This window comes from Phacochoerus africanus, chromosome 3, assembly GCF_016906955.1.
Source record: "Phacochoerus africanus isolate WHEZ1 chromosome 3, ROS_Pafr_v1, whole genome shotgun sequence".
NCBI classification, from domain to species: Eukaryota; Metazoa; Chordata; class Mammalia; order Artiodactyla; family Suidae; genus Phacochoerus; species Phacochoerus africanus.
This window is the reverse complement of record NC_062546.1, coordinates 175,421,389-175,442,815: the sequence shown is the minus strand read 5'-3', so window position 1 is coordinate 175,442,815 and position 21,427 is coordinate 175,421,389. Positions and strand designations below refer to the sequence as shown.

Here is a 21,427-nt window from a genome sequence, read left to right as displayed (position 1 = left end):
CTGATTCTGCCTCTGGGATATGGTCCTGGTCTCCTAACTGGTTAGCCCACCTCCTATCTCTCTTACCCACAATCCTTCATGCATACTGTGGCCGATGGCTTCCATTCTTTCAAGCCTCAGAAACCTGCCTGCAGCAGCCTGCAGAGTCAAGTCCACACACAGCGTTCAGGACCCCTATAACTTTACCCAGAGCTTTAGGTCATTCCTTCCTTCCTGCTTTCCCCTTTTACACTCTGATAAAACCAAGCAGCTTTGCAACTGCTCCCAAATGGGATTCCCTGGGAAGCAGAGTTTAGTGGACAGAGTGTTTATTAGGGAGTGCTTTTCTACAACTGTGGAAGGGGGATCAATGGAAACGGGACTGGGCAGAGGATGATGAGCTTCCATCTGGCCCAACACAGGAGGAGCTTGAGGAGCTGGTCTGGTCCTGAGCTGGGGTGAGAGGGCTGGTCCTTGAGAAGCCCACGCCAACCCATCATTGGGATGTAGGCTGCTCTGAGGAGGGCAGTTTTCTTCATGAGGGGCCATCTACAAAGGGCCAACAGCTGAGGCCCATCTTCTGCCAGCATCCCAACACAGAGAGGAATAAACCCTTGGCATAATCCCTTTTATCCTCCAAGCAGATCTGCACAGTGCATCACACACCCACCCAGGCTTCCCCATCCACACTCCCAGTTCCCCAGGGCACTTGTCTATAAGATGGTTGGCAGGCGGATAGCTTTCTCTCAGGGCCCATTTCTAAACTTTTTCTTTAGTAATAATATGCCCCCGCTCTTTTAAAATTTCTAGTCTCCTTTGCAACTAGGTGTGACTAGGCTCTAACCAATGCCTCTGATAAAGTGCTATATGGGAGTTCCCATTGTGGCTCAGCAGTAATAAACCTGACTAGTATCCATGAGGATGCAGGTTCTATCCCTGGCCCCTGCTCAGTGGGTTAAGGATCTGGCATTGCTGTGAGCTGTGTGGTGGAAGTCACAGACACTCCTCAGATCCCGTGTTGCTGTGGCTGTGGTGTAGGCCGGTAGCTACAGCTCCAATTCAACCCCTGGCCTGGCAACTTCCATATGCCATGGGTGTGGTCCTAAAAAGACAAAAAAAAAAAAAAAGTGCTATATGCAACTGCCAGATCGCTGTCTAGAGGAACTGATTAGCCACCCAAGTCTCCTCCTTTCCTCTTGTTTCCTGGAAGGTAGGCAGGAAGCTGGGAGCTGAGCAGGGAATTTGTTCCATGAGATGAAAGCTGTATGCTAAGGATTTCACAAGGAGATGAGGTGCAGAAGGTGTGTGAAGCCACATACTAGCTCAGGATGGCTCCTTCAAAGGAGAAACTTCCATCTGGTTTGTTACTGGCATTTTTGGTCTTTGTTATTTCAGCTGGACTTGTACATCCTACCTGATGCAAGCTACAACACTTTTCTCCCCATTTCCATATGTCCATAGTTCACCAATTGTTCAGATACAAGTTCAAATGCTGCCTCCTTCCTACTTCCCAAAACAGGAAGCAGTATTTTCCTCTGCTGATCTTCCAATGGTAGTTTATCTAAATTTCCTTCACCCGGTGTTCCACTTTTATCATAAATGTTCATTCTTGAATGTCGTGGGGGCACGTGGAGATTATCATACTAAGTGAAATACGTCAGGCAGAGAAAGACAGATATCATACGACCTCACGTATATGTGGAGTTTTAAAAAATGATATAAATGAACTTGTTTACAAAACAAAAACAAACTCAGAAACATAGAAAACAAACTTATGGTTACCAAAGGGGAAAGGAGTGGGGAGGGAGAAATTAGGAATTTGGGATTAACAGATACATACTACTACATATAAAATAAACAACAAAGGATCTCCTGTAGAGCAAAGGGAACTATAAACATCGTATGATAACCTATAATGGGAAATAATCTAAAAGAGAGTGGATATATATATTATAAACATGTACAACTGAATGTCTTTGCTGTGTACCTGACACATTGTAAATCAGCTATATTCAATTTAAAAAAAAAAATAAAATAAAATGAATGGTCATTCTTTCCCTATTTCTTAGCACCTCTACTAAACTGTAATGTCCTTGGAGCAGCATTTGGGCATCATATTTTCTGACCCACCATATCTAGCAAAGATCTTTTATTTGGTAGATGTCTGTATTGCTTTTTGACTCAGTAAAGCTTTTTAAAATATAGGGTTAAAAGGGACATTCCTGTCAATTTTCACTTATCAGTTTTGTAGCAGAAAACTGTTTCACTCAACAGAGGTAAAAGAAAAATCTCGCCTCTTCTCTCACTTAACATCCTGCAGATTTGCAAGCTGATGAAGGCATTCTCGCTCTGGTGGAGCAAATTCTGTAGGCATCAATTTTCTACTTTTTCCTTTGGTCTTGCTAGCCTTTCTCTCTTTCTAACAAAAGGTTAGAACTTACATTTCGAGGGTGGTGGTATTCCAATAACACCGGAACAGGGACACTTCCTTGCTCTCCTCTTGGTTCCAGCTGTGGTTCCCAGCAGAACCAGCCCACAAGGCTAGGCAGAAAGTAATTCTCTCCAAAGATTTGCTACTTCCACCCTCCTGCCCTCCTGCTCGTGTGTGTGTGTGTGCGTGTGTCACATGTGCTATATTCCATGTTCTCTTGGGTTCAGGAAAGGATTCAGGATTGGGCTGTCTGCGCCCTAATTCTGGCCCTGGCACGTACTAGAATGTTGATTCCGAAAAAGGCGTTAAACCCCATCGACTTTGCGTTCTTTTGACTCTAAGACAGGAACACAAGAGGGGCAATAAAGGGATGTCATTGGAGCCTGGACTCTGAAGCCTAAAATACCCTGAGTTTCATCCCAGCTCAATGACTCATTGGACCTCTGCAATCTCTGTGCTCACCTCAAAAGCTGTAGAAGCATCAGGACAAACGTTATGAAGGAGGTAATATTTGAGATTCCACTTGGGGATGCACAGGAATTTGACTGGGTCTATGGTAGGAAGGGGAAATCTTCCCAGCAGAGGAAGTAGGCTGAGCCAAGGCTGAGAGGCTGGAAAATACTCCTTTGCCCTAACGATCTGACTGTCCCTCCTTTTCTGGAGCCAGGAGAACACAGAACATGGTACATAGAGCACGCACATGCGCGTGCACACACATACACACACACACAAATGAGCAGGGAAATATCAAAGCAGATCCTCAGAAAACTACTAGTTGCCTACCTTTATGGGCTGATTCTGTGATGGCAGGAAAAAACAAAATAAAGCTTCAAAAAATTAACAAACTATTAATAGAGGGTATATCTTGGTAATTAGACTACAGGGATTTTAATTTTCTTGGCAGGAAAAAACAAAATAAAGCTTCAAAAAATTAACAAACTATTAATAGAGGGTATATCTTGGTAATTAGACTATAGGGATTTTAATTTTCTTGACCCATTCTCCACATGGGTCACCGTGGTCACTGGCTGCAGCTGAGCAGAGGAGGGATGTGGGCTCAGCTCAGTCTTCCAGATTGCTCTGCTCACTTGGTAACTGGCTTCTGTAGACGCAAGGGGTGTGAGCCTTCCTTCATAGCCATGTCACCTAATAGGGAAAAGCAGTTTAAACCCACTGCCATTCACTGTCTGGACAGGAGTGACACTAGCTGGGCAGCACTGTCTTTTGCTGCAGGGAGAGGCCTCTCTCATGTCATTAACAAGTTACCGTTTTCCATTTTCACCGTGAGATCTGCATCTGAGGAAGCCCAGAGCTCTGCTCATTTACCTCCTGAGGCTGGAGGCTATTTAAAGTTCCAAAGTGATCTGAAGAACTCTTGATACACTCCTGATCATTCAGGAGGAAGGTTTTTCTGTTTTGTTTTGCCTCATTCTTGGAGGGCCATTCAATTTACTGGGCCAATTTGGTCTCCAATGATCATCACAGTCAGATAAATGTCCTCCTGGGTGAACTCTGGGGTCACAAGGGCAGTCTTTGCAGTCACACCAGGGCAAGCATGTACACTCATGCAATCAGCTGGCAAATGGGCATCAGCAGATCTGAGCAGGACAACTGTTTTGGGGGTAATGAAGGATCATGGTTTTTCCTTTCTTTCCAGAAATAAGTATGCAACTAATAACTTGTTCTAGTCAAGGAGCCAGACAGGCTGATAGGTTTCAGAAAAGACTGAGGATGGGTAGCCTTCTCTCTAAATCATAAAGGATAAACACTATCTTTGGCGGACCGGAAGTGAAGCTCTTTTTGGAAGATAATTTTGACCCCTCATGAATTGAAGGACTTACCAAATGATGCATTTATGGTTCTTATCCACCTCCTCACTCCAGACTGAGGTTAGTCAGGGACTTTTATGCTAAAAAAATATTGGAGGTTTACAGGTCAAGGAGCCCTCTTTGTCATCAATGACTACCCCAAATACTGAAGATTGACTCATGATGAGCTCATCAGTGGGAGAAATATCTAAAAATACAAGGTTTTGATGGAAAATTTTATAATGATAATAATCACACAAGCAAAAGAAATCCGGGTATCTGGGGCAGAAAATTAGATCTGAATACTACACATTATTCTACGTCCATCTGTGGTGGGACTTCCTTCCATCAATCAAACGAGACCTGGCTAAACATAACAGTATACAATTGTCATTTTAGGGCCAACTGCACAGACTTTTGTTCAAATGTCACCTCCTCTGTAAAACCCTCCTTGATTTTAATGGCAGGGTTAGAGTCTCCTTCCTTTTTTTTTTTTTTTTTTTTTCTTTCCAGGGCCACACTCCCAATATGTGGAAGTTCCTAGGCTAGGGGTTAAATTGGAGCTGCAGCTGCTGGCCTAACCCAGAGCCACAGCAACACAGGATCCGAGCCACATCTGCGACCTATACCACAGCTGACGGCAACACCAGATCCTTAACGCACTGAGTGAGGCCAGGGATTGAACCCATGTCCTCACGGACACTAGTCAGATTTGTACCCCACTGAGTCACAACTCGAACTTCCTCCTTCCTCTCTTCTGAAGCACCTAATTATCTCTGTCTATTAAGGCACTTGCCACATGTATTGAAATCTTGCATCTTAAAGATGGAAAGCTCAGGGTCAGTTGCATCCTTGAGACCTGGTACAGTACTCCAGGATTTTTATAGACCAAGTTTGTGATAAGTAGGAAGGAAAGAAGTAAGGGAGGAGGTGGGTGGGATAGCGGGATGGAGGGCTAGGAGGAAGGAAGGAAATACAGGACAGATGGATGGGATCCTTGGCACTTACTCACCTGAAGGGTCTGAGCTCCTCTGCTGGGGTCTTGAAGCATGCTGTGCCTTGAGTGTGGGTCCCACTTTATTAGACTGATGAACTTGTCATCTTTCAAGATAGCTCAGCCTGCATTTTCAGAAAGCCTTCCTGCATCCCTCTCTCATCTGCCCACACCAGTTTTTTTTTTTTTTCACTTTCTACAATTTAGTTTACTTATCGCCTTGGGATCACGTTATTTTTTGTTTGTTTGTTTTGTCAAGAATTTTATTTCATTCCTTCAAGTCCCAGGAGAAGTTCCTGGCAGAGAGGCTTAACAAGTATTTTTTTTAAATGAGTGCATTAATAAATAGAAATCCCAACTTCTGAGGCATGTGGAAGTTCCCAAGTCAGGGATTGAACCCACATCACAGCAGCAACCCAAGCCACTGCAATGACAATGCCAGATCCTTAACTTGCTGCACCATGAGGGAACTCTGAAAGACATTCATGAAGAAGAAATATTATTTGATGACTAATCCCATGTAAGGTATGAGGAAATACCTTCCAGTGAATGTTTTAGATAATACAATTTAGACAATCAAATACTTCTATTTTCTTTTTAGCTTGATTCTAATGGTATCAGGTCAAAAGTGTAGATGTTATTACTCGCCATTCCCTCTTTAAACCCATTAAAGAGACAGTGAAGAAAAAAAATGAGAATGGTATGATCCTAAGGTGGTCTTTCCCCCGAATTATAAGAAGCAAAGCATTTCCAATAAATCCATTGAAACTGAGTCCTAATCAGCAATATATTTATCATTAACCAGAGATTTTATTTTTGCTCCATTGGCTGATGAACTTTTCAGTGAGCCTTTGATTGAGAGACTGGTGCTAAAACTCTCCATGATAGCAGGCGCATGGCCATTTAATCAACAATACAAGAGAACACAGAAAAAGGGTTTAAGAAAACTGATCCAAGTATAAAGCTACAACATTCAATGTTAACAAAAGTTTTAATATACACTTGACTAAAGATTGCATACAACGACTACTGAATCTCCATCCATAGACAGCCAACAAGATATGAATGAATTTATTAACTTCCAACAAAACCACAGGTTGCGCACTCAAAAAAACTGGAAACAATTTAAAGTTAAAATTAACCACGGGGGCAACAACGGTTATCAAATACGATGGGATGACTTTAAAGAAAGGGTTCAAGTACTGTTTGTAAAGTTCTTCAGACAGTGGTCTTTGAAAAGTCTGTGCATTTCCCATCTTTGCATAGTGAAAGAAAAAAAAAGAGAGAGAGAGAGAAGAAAACAGAAACAAAAAAACACACTCTTACCACTTGGTAAAATTCCACAGCTCTATGGGATTCATGTTTCATAACATGCACCTGTGTGTACTGCTCGTTTATCTATTAAGAGTAGCTCTAATTTGGTGGGCTCATGCAGTATCCCAGAGGAAGCAATGGAGTCAGTGCACATCTCCTCATCCAGATGGCATTGATTAATGCAGCAAAAACAAGGCGGGTGAAATGGGAACTTGTCATCACTTAACACGAACTCTCGGTGGGTGACATTAAACGGTGATATGCTTGTGCTTTGAGCTCAAATGAATACAATGGCATCGTCACACGACAAAAAAAGGTCAGCAAAGGAATGGCATGTGCCGAGAGAAAATACAGCAGAGTTTGAAACTACATAACCTAACACCACCAAAGATAACTATAATCCACTGGTCACAACTGGTATGGTTGCATTATCTTTCACAGTCATACACATATAGCTTAAAGCTTGTGTATTTTACATATACACACAAACAATTTAACATTGGAGCATAGGTTTGGTTACCTATGAAATTGCCAGCGTAACAAAAAGTTACACTGACATTTGCCATTATGTACATAATATTTGGGGACCACTGTGGTCTGATTTAAAACATAACATCGCACGTTTACAATGTCGTTTGTGAAATGCTCAAAAGTTAACAACAGATTGAACTTGTTTGTACTACAATGGATTTTTATCTATTAAGTCACCATGGTGCCTCCGGAACAGCAGTGAAATGGGTATGGCGGACTTAGCAGCAGCCAAGTATCCACTAGGAACAGGACCCAGCAATGCAGAAACATAAAGAACGTTTATGGCAGGAAGAGATGCTGAGTAATCTGAGTTTCCTCCGAGCTTCCTCTAAGAGCCATTGCTGCTTGGTAGAGGGGTACAACCTGTGTCTTAGGAAGACAAGGGTATGGCTGATAAACCTTGGAGGCAGCCCTGTTACTACAGTATAAACAGAGAGCTAATTCTAGAGAAAGACTGCCTACCTGTGTAGCACCTAGGACTCAGAAAGCAATAACAGGATGAAGAGGTGAAGTTATGGTCTACTGTAGCCTACAGAAGTTAAAGTTTCTGCTCTATGAAAGACACTTTTCACAATGAAAGATAACTTGGGGGAAACCCCACTGTTTGCAGCAGTACACTTTTAGGACGGAATCCTTTGCAAAGTCAAAGCAAAAGTGGTGCAACTAGTGACAGGTATCTCACTGAAAAGGAATTTAAAACTCAATCTAGCAACTGATTTGGTTGTCACAAAGAGGTGAAGAGTACAGCTGGATATCCCGTTTCTAAAAACAGGACTTGAGAGAAGCACGGGCTCTTTGGGGGCCTCTAGAGGGATGCTTAGAAGAAGGGACCATGTACAAGTTTCTACACTCAAATCAAAGTTGGGACCAACTTTCTTTATTAACTTATATACTTAACACTTGAATGGGAGCTATTCTGGCCATAATCAGTGAAGAAGAAATCAGTGACAGTGAATTAAATTCAGAGGGACTCGGGAACTCAGATTACATCTGCAAATCTGCCTGGAGGGAAAAGAAGGGGAATTTATATATAGTAGAATCCCATTGTAATTCAGCACAACATTCCACAGACCAGCCACATGCTGTGGACCAAGCACAACACTCTGAATTAAAGTCTATTTTTAACATTGCTCACAAGAAAGTAATTGCTGTTTCTGTCCCCATTACCAGCTTGAGAGTAGGAATCTACCATATATATTTTGATGCAGAATGTTGAAGGCATGAATGAAATATTGACAATGAGAGATATGAATGAAATGCAAAGCTTAACTTTTTTCCCCAAGCTTTCAACATTTAAAAATTATTTTTTTTTAATTTAAGGCTTTAAGTTTATCCTCCTTTCACATTAAAGACAGAGAAAGAAAACCATTAAAACCAAAAACTAAAATCATGAACTTGGCACTTTTGTGATTCATTTGAGAGGGTGTCTAGTTTCTTACACTATATACATACATTTAAAATGACATCCAAAAAATTTAGAGACTTATCGGTACATATATTTGCATTGACATAATTTTTATGTTTTTCATATGGGTTATTTTGTTCTTTGCGTCCCCCTACTCCTTTATTTTTGGTTTCAAGCATTTCATTTCATTCAAGCATTTCATTTGTAAATTGCACCTGTTTTGTGCCTAACCTCCCTGAATCTATGGCCACGTCTTTTTTAAACAAACCCCAGAATCACTGTATATATAACATGTTACAAGAGAAGACAACCACAAAGACAGAAAGAGAGAAAAGAAACCAAAAAGATGGGGAGCAAACAATAAACTCAAGTTTACAGAGAACCTTTATAAGAGAAATATTTCAGTACAGACAAGTGAAAATGATGTGTCAAAATCTCTTATTTCCATATTTACAGTTATAAAAGAACTATACAATAGCATCAGTGTGCAAATTCCAGCTCCCATTTCCAAAGGATGCTCGGTCCAGGAGAAAAGACAACAGGAAAGTGAATCAACAAGAGCAAGGATGTGTGGAGTTCCTCGTGGCCTGGTATAGACTTGGGGAAGGGGGCAGGCAGCTTCCGGGGGGGGGTTCACCTGTCATCTTCGCCTTAGGAATTCAGTTGCAGGTTTTGCTGTGGATTGGCTTGCTAGCTGCTTGTTGTATATATGCCATGCAGATTTTACCCTTTCAAAAATTAGATCTTCATGCCACTGGAGTGTGTCATTGGTAGGAAAAGAAAAAAAAAATCATGCCAAATCATTTAGAAGATAATTAAGTGCCAGCAGGCTGAGGAAAGAAAAAAATCATTGGCTATTTTTTAATGGTTTTTTTATTGCACTTAATTTTTGTTGATGTTCCCTCTGCCTTTCGTTAGAAAAAAAAAAAAAAAGATTCTGAAATAGTTCTTTGTATAACATTGTCTTTTGCCCCCTATGATTGGCAGGTGGTGGGACAGGTTCTTTGAAATTATTTCCAAAAAGGACAGTTTTCTTTTATTACCCCATCCCGGTCACCCCAACTTTAGTTCTGTAGTCATAACCACCCAGTGTTTTTGTTTACAGACTTAACAGTTCCAGCAATGATGCTGCAAGTATGTCCTACCCAGAATCCAATAGTGCAAGACGCGGTTGGTCCAGTGCGGCTGATTCAGATGGGGCCTTGCTGAGTAGGATCGAACCTCCTCTTCTTGACATTTCTTCCAGAGTGCGTCAAAAGAAGATGCAAGCAGAGGGGGGAAAATCCACAACATTAATCAGATCATGATGAGAAAAGGGCCATGACATGACAACAACGCTAGTTCCAGAGCAAAGTAATCAGCGCGTCCCCAGGCAGATTTTTCAAAATAACTTGATATTGAAATACAGAGCAGCTCACACTTTGGGATGTCATTACAACCTCCCCACCACTGTATACCCATGTGTGAAGACCAAAAGAAGCTTCAAGTTGTTCACTGTAAATCACAGAAAGCCTCAGCAGCCCGATTTGTCTATTTCAGAAGTACATGGCATGGCTCATTTTAATCAGATGTAAATTATTCCAAGGAGCCTTTTCCACTTACGGGGCTAAGAACAAAGAAAAATTCTGAAGGTCTTACAACTGCTTCCTTCCAGAACTTGAGAGTTCTGTATCAGTGGTTCGGTCTTTGGCTAGGTGCCAAAAACCTTTCCTCTGCTCAATGATCTTGCTGCCTCGGGGCTGTGAGCTCTTACCCGACTCTGGAACAAGCATTTTTCTTACCTAGAAAGTGGAAAACTAGTGTGCACAGAAAGACAGCACACTCCAAGGAGAATGGACACAGGCTCGGGTTAGTTAAGCAAATGCAGCCGCTTAGCTTAGTTGAGATAAGCAAGTTAAAATGCCTTGTTCACAGTGTCCAGTCTCCCAAAAAGAAGTTCCTAGGTTTAAAAAGAGAAAAGAAAGAACCAGCAAGACACTACAAGGCCACGACAAAAGTTGGTTGCAACCCTCCCCATGGTCTGGCTTCATGTGGGGCATCAAGCAAGGGGGCTCATGCATTCAGTCTGCACACTGGGTGGGTGCAACGCAGCTGCCACCGCGGCTTCATGCAAAACCAGAGACCCAGGAGTCCCCGAGAATCCCTCCTTCCCCGACCCCTCACTCGGGGCGGCCCTAAGTATCAAAAGGACTACAATATATTCCTCCTCCCCTGTAAGTAATTCAGAATAAAAACAATACCGAAGCTCAAAATATGCAGAAAGACTACAACATTATAAATTGACTATATCTCAATAAAATAAATTTTTTTAAAAATGTAGGAAGACATCCTGCAAAGTTCTTCTTTTTTTTTCCAAGAGGACCATTTTGATGTTTCTCTTTGGAAATAGCAAATACAAAAACCTTTCCAGGAAATCTCCCCTTTCTTGTTTAAAGTCTTCATTATGGCATCTCCATTAATGGCTTAAGCAGGACTGACCTAAACACAGAGTGTCAACACTATTTGCAATAGTGGTATTTTTCTCTCTATTACAGTGAACCATTCCCTGCAGCCCCAGCCCTCTTATAAGTCAGGGTTCTTAAAAGCAGGCATTGTTGATGCTGCCCAGGAAAGAGAGGTGACAACAAAAGGGAAGTCTCCTGCAGGGCACCTGTCACTGAGTTTAGTTTTCTCTGGAGCATAGGACCTGCTTCTCTACCCATGTTCACTTCCTTGAAAGCAGATGTATAAGGAACCACACTTCCTGCAAGTTAGGTGGAGAAAAACAGGGACTGTTTGACCTTCGTAAAGACCCTGAAGGACAGGGAGCCCCAACCTTTTTAGATATGTTTTGCTGGAACTCTCAAGACATGTTAAACTAATGTCTCCCCAGTTAAAATCAATGTGGAGGAAAGATCAAGTTGGCTAGTGCTATGCATGTAAGTGATTCTATTGCCCATATTTAAATTGTTTTATTCAAATTCAGGGAATGGCAGGTAAATACCCATGTTTAACATCATAACGACAATCTGGTTCATTTTTAAATGGAGACGTGAAATGCTATTGTAGCCTGGCTTCTAAGCAACCTCCAGTGTTCAAAAGCATGTGCTGCTTTTAAAACGTCAGCTTTTGAAGCTCAGACTGCATTTTTATAGAAAGGATGTTCTATAGTGTGACTAGGCTCCAGGTCAGTCCAGGAGGCCAAGCCACCCTCCAGTCTATGAGAAAGGGGACTCTGAATACCAGCAGGGGGGTCCCAGGGCCACAGTTCCTCCACTCACATTCTAGCAGGGGCAGGTGGAGCCCCATGATGAAGACAGAGGGCCACTCCTGCTTCCTGCTGACTCTGAGACCTGCTGACGCATAAACTATAAAACCACTATGGGCCACTTTGTGTTGAGAAGTGCCTGTCCTGAATTTTCTGTATGAAAAGTCTTTTTGTTCTATTTTAATGTGAAAGCACATCTAACACGGGTTTGCTGTTTTCCTTCCACAACGGTTCCCTCTGAATACCGCTGCTCACTAGATTCATCTGAAGGCAATTCACTTTTTCCTCATAACCTGCAAAATGTCGCTGGATCATTACAAAATATTAGCATACTCCAAAAACCCTGTCCTGACCCCATTTTCATCAATTTTTACTACTTCTGAAAAACCCATACTTTTGTCTTCACTATGTATTATACTATATATACAGCTACACAAAATAAAACACAGCTCTGCAAGGACCACTAACCATCCTGGAATTGTAAAATCTTAGATCTTCTGTCAAGGGTGTGTTTACCCCCGCTGTGATCTTCCTGTCGTTCCATGATGAGTTGTCCCCTGCCCACCAAGAGCCCTTTGCTCAACCCTGCCACTTTAGCCACCTTAGACTGAGTTCACTTCCGAAAGGCGTCGAGTTAGGGAGCTGATGCGGGTCTTCCTGGCTAACTGGGCACCACCACCACCTGCCGGGTCTGAGTGAGACCCAGGAGGCGCACATACCAGGGGAATGGGGCTCCTTGTTTTGCACTAGGATATGGTCATGGGCTTCAGATAAGCAGCAGTCTGGTGATCCTCCACATGGAAAGACTAACTACAATGGGTCCCATTTCCTAGTTCTACGAAAAGCGAAAAGCAAAGAAAAAAAAAAGACGTTTGCTTTCTTTTGAGCCGATGTCATCAGCAATATTAAGTTCCTTTCAGGTTTCATCCAATGTGACATTCAAACAATTCAGTTCACGTTCCTTCTGAGAATCCAGACCCTTTAAAGTGGCCCTTTAGATTTCATTTATTGCTCGTATCTAAACAGTCTTTTCTGAAGCACTTTTGATGAAAAGGAACACAGGCTAAACAGAATCTCTAGAGTCAAAGTCAGGCTCAGTAAGAACGTGTATCCCAAGTAATTTCTTAGAGAGAGGAAACCACATATTTAATTACACAGGCTTATTAAATCAACACTTTTAAGGCCAGGAAGGGTACGGCCAGGCCAGTATGGCACTCCTGACACCAAACCCCATGGAGAGAGCACGTGGTGGGATAATGCGACATGGCAATGGGCTTCCACAGACATTATAGTATGGCTGGAAGAATTCAATAGTCATCCCGAAATCTTGTGATATGAATTGTCAACCAGCTCTGGCACCATTCCCTCCAAGCTCTTTTTCTACCATCACCTGCAATCCCTCTTCTACTACCACCGCCCGTGATGTTAATATACTTTATGTGCCTGTGAACAACCATATCGTTCCTATCAAAATTCCTGTCTTCAAATTTAGGGGATTCAGATAAAAATTCTTGTCCAAGGTAATCAAGGCAATTCTTTTCATATTTAAGTGGAGATAAGACATTCTCATTTTTAAAATATATTTGTCACTTTTCTTCAACTTTAGAGACTATGAACATGAGGCCTCATCTACTCGTATTTTTTTTTTTTCCCCCGAAGTCCAGGAAAAGCGACAGCTCTAGGAACCTAATGGATAGGATTCTTACTCAATACTGAATAGGAGCCACGGGTCTCCATGCGTCAACCAGGACAGAGGTTTGCACTCTTCCACACACACTCGATTTTCTTTGTGTATGTAGGGGTGGAGAGAAAAAAAGAGCATGGGATGAGTATAAATAAATACAGGTGTGGGGGAGAGTTGGACAAATTGGTGTGAAGGGCTTATGTTCAGTTTTCACAGGGCTTCTCAGAAAAAAATCCTAACACACTAAAGACCAAAAATTTATAGACTAAATGATCCCTTAGCACCTTCATACTTGTGGAGTATGGATTACCTAAAGTTACCTAGACACGCCTACCATGTTACCCACTGTATCAGAACACATTAAAGAAAACAACCTACTAAATAAAGCCTTTTTTGCCTTTTTAAGAGTTCCACAACCTTGTTCATGAAAGTCTTACTTGCATTAACCAACACTTTCAGCCTCCACAATTCTGCTAAAAAGAAGTCATCTTAAATTCATACTATTTTTTGGATCAAAACAATCTTGATAAAGCTTCATTAGCACTTTACACACACAAACATGCACACACACACTTGTATACTCACATATGCTTATGCTTTTACCACCGATTTCAGGGGAAATATGGTTTCAAAAATGAACTATAAAGAATGGCAGTGTCGGGGGTCAGAGGACAGCTGTATTTCTCTTTCACGCTTGAACAAGGGATGTTCGGTGTGTTACTTTTTCCACATCTATATTACTCAGGGTTATACTTAAAAATATGAGATGCTAGGAAAAAGCAGTACTTCCCCTGAGCAGCAAATATATTTTTGAAAATATATTTCAGTATCAAATATTATTGAACAAAAAAAGAAAAGAAAAAAAAGGGCGTTCCTGTTGTGGCTCAGTGGTAACAACCTGACGAGTATCCATGAGGACTCAGGTTCAATCCCTGGCCTTGCTCAGTGGGTTAAGGATCCAGCATTGCCGTGAACTGTGGTGTAGGTCGCAGATGCTGCAAAGATCCTCAGTTGCCGTGGCTGTGGTGTAGGCTGGCTGCTGTAGCTCCGACTGGACCCCTAGCCTGAGAACCTCCATATGCCTCAGGTGAGGCCCTTAAAAGACAAAAAAAAAAAAAAAAAAGTTGTGTACCTTCAGATTCTTGAGGCTACTTTGCTCATTTCTTGTCTGGCAATAAAACCCAATTTCAGGAAGCATGCCAATAAAGGCATTTAGAGCATTCATTTTTACAAACTGTTTTCAACTTCTGACTCAGAAGAAACCTCATTTGCATCTACACTGAACTCAATGAGAGAACTTAAAGTTCCAGTTCGGGAGTTCCCTTCGTGGTTCAGTGGTTGATGAACCTGACTAGGAACCATGAGGATGCACGTTTGATCCCTGGCCTCGCTCAGTGGGGTTAGGGATCTGGCGGTGCCATGAGCTGTGGTATAGGTTGCAGACATGGCTCAGATCCCATGTTGCTGTGGCTGTGGTGTAGGTCGGCAGCTGTAGCTCCAATTTGACCCATAGCCTGGGAACTTTCACGTGCCGCAGGTGCGGCCTTAAAAAGCAAGAAAAAAAAAAAAAATTCAGTTTGACCAGCAAAGAACTATACTGCCAAATCACCTCTAGACTAATCATCTCCAAAACTGTCCAAACTGCCTAAGCTGAGCTTGATCATTCAGCACCCAGAGCCTTTTATTGCCAAGTGGAAATAGTTATTTAAAGTTTACTACAAACCACATAGCTACTATTGCAATCTAAAGTAAAGATCTAAAATCTAAAAACCTAAAAAGATCCTCAAGGAGCAACCAACAGCAGGAAGAGCAGCAGCTATTCCAAATTTAAAGTGCTCAAGTGACATGTTCAACAATTATTCTGTCTTCATTTTTTGTTTGTTTGTTTGTTTCAGGGCATACAAATATTTACTTCACACTATTGTGTGCCTTCTACAATGTATTCCTATAAGGTGACAATTAGGGTCATAGAGATGAGAAGGGGGTACTGACATAGCTTAGCTGCACACATGCCTGCCCAGCATCCCCACAAAGGCAGTTTCTCACTTCACTGAGTGTCCATTGCTTCCCCCCTTTTTTTCTGTTTTTCTGATGGTTAGATATCTCTCTCAAATATAAATAAACTGTACGGGCCTAATCCACTTATATACACAGTGATAAAGGCATTCTCATTTTTCCCCAAAGAAACATGCAATTCAAGCTGTGAGCTAGGCCAGGCCACTGTTTTGAGGTCCTGCTACAGAATAATGCTCTTATCTCCAAATGCTGAAGTGGCACATTTGTCACTGCAGGTGGCTGGATGGCAAAGATGTATAGCAGTCTTTTCTCTGGGCCTTTGAAACAGAGGTTTCCTAATGCCAAGGAGGTGTAAGCCTGGGCATGAGCCAAATTTATTTTTCTTGAAGTATACTTATGAAAAAGTTCTAAGAAGAATTGTACAATGATAACAGATCATGGAACTACTATAATGTACAATGTAAAGAGACCCTAAGAGAAGTTTTTGCTGCAATTAGGTCAGCCCAAAAGGCCTTATATTCTTTTGTTAGGTACCTCTTGAGTGACTCTTATCTGGACCATATCCTGTTGACATCATGAGGAGTAATTTAAATGTGAGTCTCCCATTGAGTGTGTGTACATGTGTTTGAAAGCACACTGATGCCAAAGTTAACTGTTTCACCAAACAGGTTCTAGTTTATAAATATCTCTGTAGAAAATAAATGTCATTTGATAACACCTTTTGAAGTTGTTATCACTCAAAAACTTGCAGGCTTACTCATTACATCATAATATAATAACGAAATGAGCAGAAAATGTTGACTTTATTTAAATCATCTTTTGGTTTGTCTTTCATAATCAGTTTCTTATAATAACATTTTAGCTGGTTTAAATATATTGAATTCATAATTCCAAATATAAAATGAAGGTCATAAATAAGGCAATTACTCAGATAATTCAGGTCAAAAACTTCCTCTACTAAATAACCAGATAGGGGCAAAGCAGGTCTTGAATTTGGGTAACAGTCTTATTTTCCATTTAAATTTGTTTTACTAGATGTAAATGGAACTGAATTTATCACAGGGAGTATTTGGCCCAGGAGGTCTTACCTACAAATCACAATAATCAAGTCATCACAGCATGAAAAGGTATAAAAAGCAATTATCTAACGAATCCAAGGTATGGAAACATCCAAAATGGATAAAGTAGGTTTAAAAATTTGGACCACAATTAAGGTTTGTTTGTGATTATCTGGTGTGTCTATTTAAATAAACTTCCTTGAGTAATCAATGTACAATCCAAACTGAAAGGTCACTATGAAAACACACAAGACCTACCAGCTGAGTCAATATTAGCAGTTCATTCGAGAACATTAGGTGTCACAAAGCCACAGACTTCAAATTCCAATGAGAAATGGATTCAGTAGGTCAGGGAATTAATGAAAAAAAATTTTTTTAATCTTTTTTTTTTAATAAAATAACAAAGCTTTTCAAATCACAAAGCTACATGCTACATGTGAAAAATAAGGCCCAAATGGTCACTGAGGTCATGAAAATTTCAAAATGTCCATGGAATATAAACCAGCATAAAACAGATAACAAGGAACTTATATCTACATATTTCCAATGACACAATTTCCTTGATTATCTGTGTATGCCTAAATGTATCTCAGGATGCTTGCTCCGAAAAGTTCTTTTATCAAAGAATTTCTACTTTTCTCTTCTTTAAAGTAGTGTGTGTGAATGCCTCCTACATTTCACGTTTGCCCACTCGACTGGAGATGATAGTGAGGTTCCATGTTTTCTGCTTTTCTGACCCAGTTCTGCAGAAAAATACTTATTTTTAGCAGTTTTACTGTAAAAACTCAAAATCTGGTAGCAGGAACTCAAAACTTGGTTATGTAAGCAGAAAAGAGAAATGCCAGAGCCACTGAGAAGAAGACATGCGGCATTGCTTACTTAAATCCCCATCCTGTGCCCCCAAGGACAATAGCTGCTACCAGGATGGCACCAGCGATGGAGCCTATTATGAGATTGGTGGCACTAGGACCTGCGGCAAAGGATCACGGGAAGAAAGTCATATGAGCCAACCACTTTCATTACCACGAGGGACAGGCAGGTAAGCGGTTTCAGGAAGTAAATCCCCTGCTTAAGAGATTGCTAAACACTGAAATTGCCCTTGTTTCTGGACAGACACTGCTCGGATTCGTCTGCGTGTAAATCTAGTTTCTGCACCACTGACAAAATAAGTTCCCTTCCATTCACCTTTTGCAGAATTTGCCGCAAATTCTGGATGCCCAATTGCTGTCAGTTGCCATCCTTCTTCTCCCCTTTCCCAGGGTCACAAATCAAACAAGTTATAGAGCAATTAAAGAACCTGATTGCATTAGAATTGATTTGATTTGACTGGCAAATGAGGGCGTGAAAAGAAGGAAACTATTCCACCAAAGTGCTCTTTCTAACAGCCCTTAAAATTGTCTGAATGCTAAGTTTTTTATCCCCCACTGGGGACAGTTAAAATTGAGAAGTTGGAAGGAAGGTACCAATGAAGATCTAACTCTGAGGCTCCTAAAGATATTTCTTCACTGAACAGACCCTGACGGTGTTTAAAAGCAACACGGGGTTCCAAAGACAAGACACAAAGGAAGAATAAAATTCATTTGGGTAATTTCTAGGAAATGGGAAAAACATTCCTTAGGTTCAACCGAATCTATCTTTCAAGTTTCCAATTATTACTAAGAGAAATCCGAGGCTTGGAGGTTTTTTTTTTGTTGTTGTTGTTGTTGTTTTGTTTTGTTTTGTTTTTTAAAGGGGTGGGGTAAGAAGAACAGCAAGAAAGAAAATGCGAAGTCGGGTTTCTATCGAGTGTTTGGGTTAGAGATGATGCGTAGGGTAATTCCTCTCCACTCACATGAAAAACACCTTAGCTTACTATTGTGAACTGTAAGCAACATTAACTTTAATACAAGAATTATTCTAAATATCACATCCTTCAGGATGCTAATATGTAGGTACAGTGACCCTAACAGCAAAATACTTCCAGTTCCAACTACACATCCCTGTTCCAGAAGTCATGAGGCCAATTTTGATCATTCTCATAAATTCCTGAGTGCGTGTATACATTCATTTCTGTGTAAGAAATTCTCTTTTCTGCTCACATCAGTGCCCTCAACTGTGTACATAAATGGATGCCACTTTTAGCAGCACTAAAATTGTGTGCATCGTATGTTTTTATTCAGAGATCACCCAGGGCTGTGGGTGTGAGTAGGGAGGTGGGGGATGGGGCCATGGGAGTTTGGGGACGTGAGCTTCACAGGTTCCTGTGCTGTGACACACTCGTAAGACTAACCACCGAGGTCCTACAGAACACAAATCTCGGTGGCCTTCAGAGATACACCGATAATAATAAATAATTATAAGGAAAGCAAGAACAGCAGGTCACCTACCGTATAATGAGCACTTAACTATGTGCCGAGTGCAGTTCTAAGCTCTGGACAATTATTATTTCATTTGATCCTCACAAAAACCCTATGAGATAGGAGCTATGGTTATCCTGTTTAATTCATGAAGAAACAGAACCTGCTAGAAGTTAACAAGTGATGGAGGCAATACTGGAATACAAACCTGTCTGGACTCTAAAGTTTAGGCTAAATCGAGGGTCAGCAAATGACAGTCCACGGGCCAAATTTGCCCTGATGCCTTTTTAGGACAAAGAAACTTTATTACAACGTGGCCACGCTCGCTGGTTTACATACTATATACGGCTGTTTTTATGCAGAGTCTGCAGAGGCTGTGACAGACCCCCTGTGGCCTGCAAAGCCAAAATGACTTACAGGAAGTTTGCTAAATCCTACTCTAAAAGAACATTATTCCATTTAGATGTGTTTCCTCCCTAAGGTTTAATAAGGAATCACATTTTGAAACAAATATTCAAAAAAATTTGTATTACCTTGTACATTCTGTATGCTTTAGAAATGATGTGTACTTTACCAGCTTGGAAAGCAGAGGCTGGCATTAGAATCAATACATAATCCATGAGCAATGATTCCTGATTTACAATCATACACTAAGGAGTAGAAATAAAGGCCCCAATCCAAAACAGAACCAAAAAGCCTCTGTGGAATCCTTAGATTGATACGACTGGTTCAACCAAGAAGTGTTAAAACCATCTGTATTGTACTATGTGGACTTTATTTTTAAAAAGCTATATTTATGTTTTTAGCTTTAGAATTCCAAGGGGAAAAATCGGTAAACTAATAGATAAAAAGAGTGCATAAACTAAGTTAAATAAATAAATCTATTTTTACGTGTGTGTGTGTGTGTGTGTGTGTGTGTGTGTACTTGTAAGGACTTACCTGTCACAACCAGAAATAGCCACAAACCAACAACAGTGGAAAAGATGGATGAACAAGGGTTGGTAACAAAGACTATGCTTTACAACAAATGTGCTGGATTTCTGCCTAGCTCTAAGACTCCAAGGGAAATTTATTAAAATGCATCCCTTCCCTAGTATACTGCAGTTATGGCCAATAAATAACAGAATACATGAAACTGGGATGAATTTTAGAAAAACCACCTTTCTTCAAGGAGGACTTTCACATAAAGGTATATAAAGATTTCTCCTGGAAAAGGAAAGCTGCTACTGTCTATAATCCAGTCAAGAGCCCCAAAGTGAAATTTCATAGGACAAAGTTCTTATTTTTCTCTAAATATTTTACCTCTGCTATATACTTTGTTTTCCAACAAGTAAGGAGAATAAAACCTTTTCCAGTATTTCTAGCTGCCCCTGCGTTAACTAGCTTTACAGTCCATGCAGACAGGATGTGAGTCTGAAGATCCCAGGCTAGTCAAAGCCCTTCATGGAGTTCTCTTGTGGTGCAGTGGGTTAAGAAGCTGATGTTATCACTGAAGTGGCTGGGGTCACTGCTGTCACATAGGTTTGATCCTTGGCAAGGGAAGTTCCACATGCCACAGATACGGCCAAAAAATAGCTGGGGAGAGATGAGAGATAATCTTCAACACCAAGTGTGACCTATGGACTCACACTTCTCCTGATGCTCTTTTGACACCTGGGTCTCCTGGGCCCAGTGTGTACTGTGTGCAGCAACTCACGGGATTAAGGAGGAAAATGTCTGATGTTATCAACATGCCCATGGTTTGGGGAGGCGTTGAAGAGAGGCTACCTGATGACTCCTTAAGATGCTTGTAATTCATTCCTGGGCCACTGTGAAGTGTTACGACCACCACACTGAACAGAAAAGAGAGCATGTGTGTGTGTGTTGGAGCGGAGGCATTTCTGTCCCTTGTAAAGGCTCTCTCTGTCATTAGAGGGGGGAAATCAGGATAATCCTTTTATTATTTTTTAATTTACTATTTTTATTATTATTTTAAAATTATTTTATAGTCTCATGAAAGCAACATCCCATGGGACTGACAGCTATTATGAGGAGGAGCTCAAAGGTCAAGTGGCACACAATATATGTATTTGGACAGAGGTTATTTTTAAGACAAAACGCATCAGATAACTTGCAACCGTTCACTTAAGGTTCTGCAGGTTTGCACGAAATTTCTTTTTTAATGCTTCTTGTTTCCAAATATTTATGTAAACTTCTTCTTTTTTTTTTTTCTTTTTTTAGGGCTGCACCTGTAGATATGGAATTTCCAGGGCTAGGGATCAAATCGGAGCTGCAGCTGCCTGCTTGCGCCACAGCCACAGCAACTTGGAATCTGAGCTGTGTCTGTGACCTCCACGACAGCTCATGGCAATGCCAGATCCTTAACCCACTGAGCAAGGCCAGGGATCAAACCCATATCCTCATGGATATTAGTCCGGTTCATTTCCTCTGAGCCACAATGGGAATCCCCTGCAAACTTCTGATTTGAATGATTAACCTGTACTATAAGAAGAAAACAAAGGCAGATTCCTAAACACCTTCTTTAAAATAATAATAATAATAATAAGCTGACACTTAAAGCTTATTCAAGCTAAATAAGTGGAGAAAATATTAGTGGCCACATTTGGATTATCTGAGGGTTTTTG

The 21,427-nt window shown here is 41.0% G+C and overlaps 1 protein-coding gene across 3 annotated transcripts in view; it reads right to left on the bottom strand.

Annotated features, from left to right (window-relative positions):
• Window positions 1–6,002: 6,002 nt before the first annotated feature.
• ADAM23 (ADAM metallopeptidase domain 23) overlaps window positions 6,003–21,427 on the bottom strand; it is a 213,110-nt gene continuing 197,685 nt past the window's right edge. The window contains exons 25-26 of one of the 3 annotated variants that reach the window (XM_047773329.1): window positions 17,347–17,437; window positions 6,003–9,701 (exon numbers count right to left, since the gene is read on the bottom strand). In XM_047773329.1, the coding sequence (XP_047629285.1) occupies window positions 9,653–9,701; window positions 17,347–17,437 (140 nt within the window). In that variant the 3' untranslated portion in view covers window positions 6,003–9,652. The remainder of the gene's footprint in view (window positions 9,702–17,346; window positions 17,438–21,427) is intronic. The other 2 variants (XM_047773332.1, XM_047773330.1) reach the window with 2 other exon arrangements.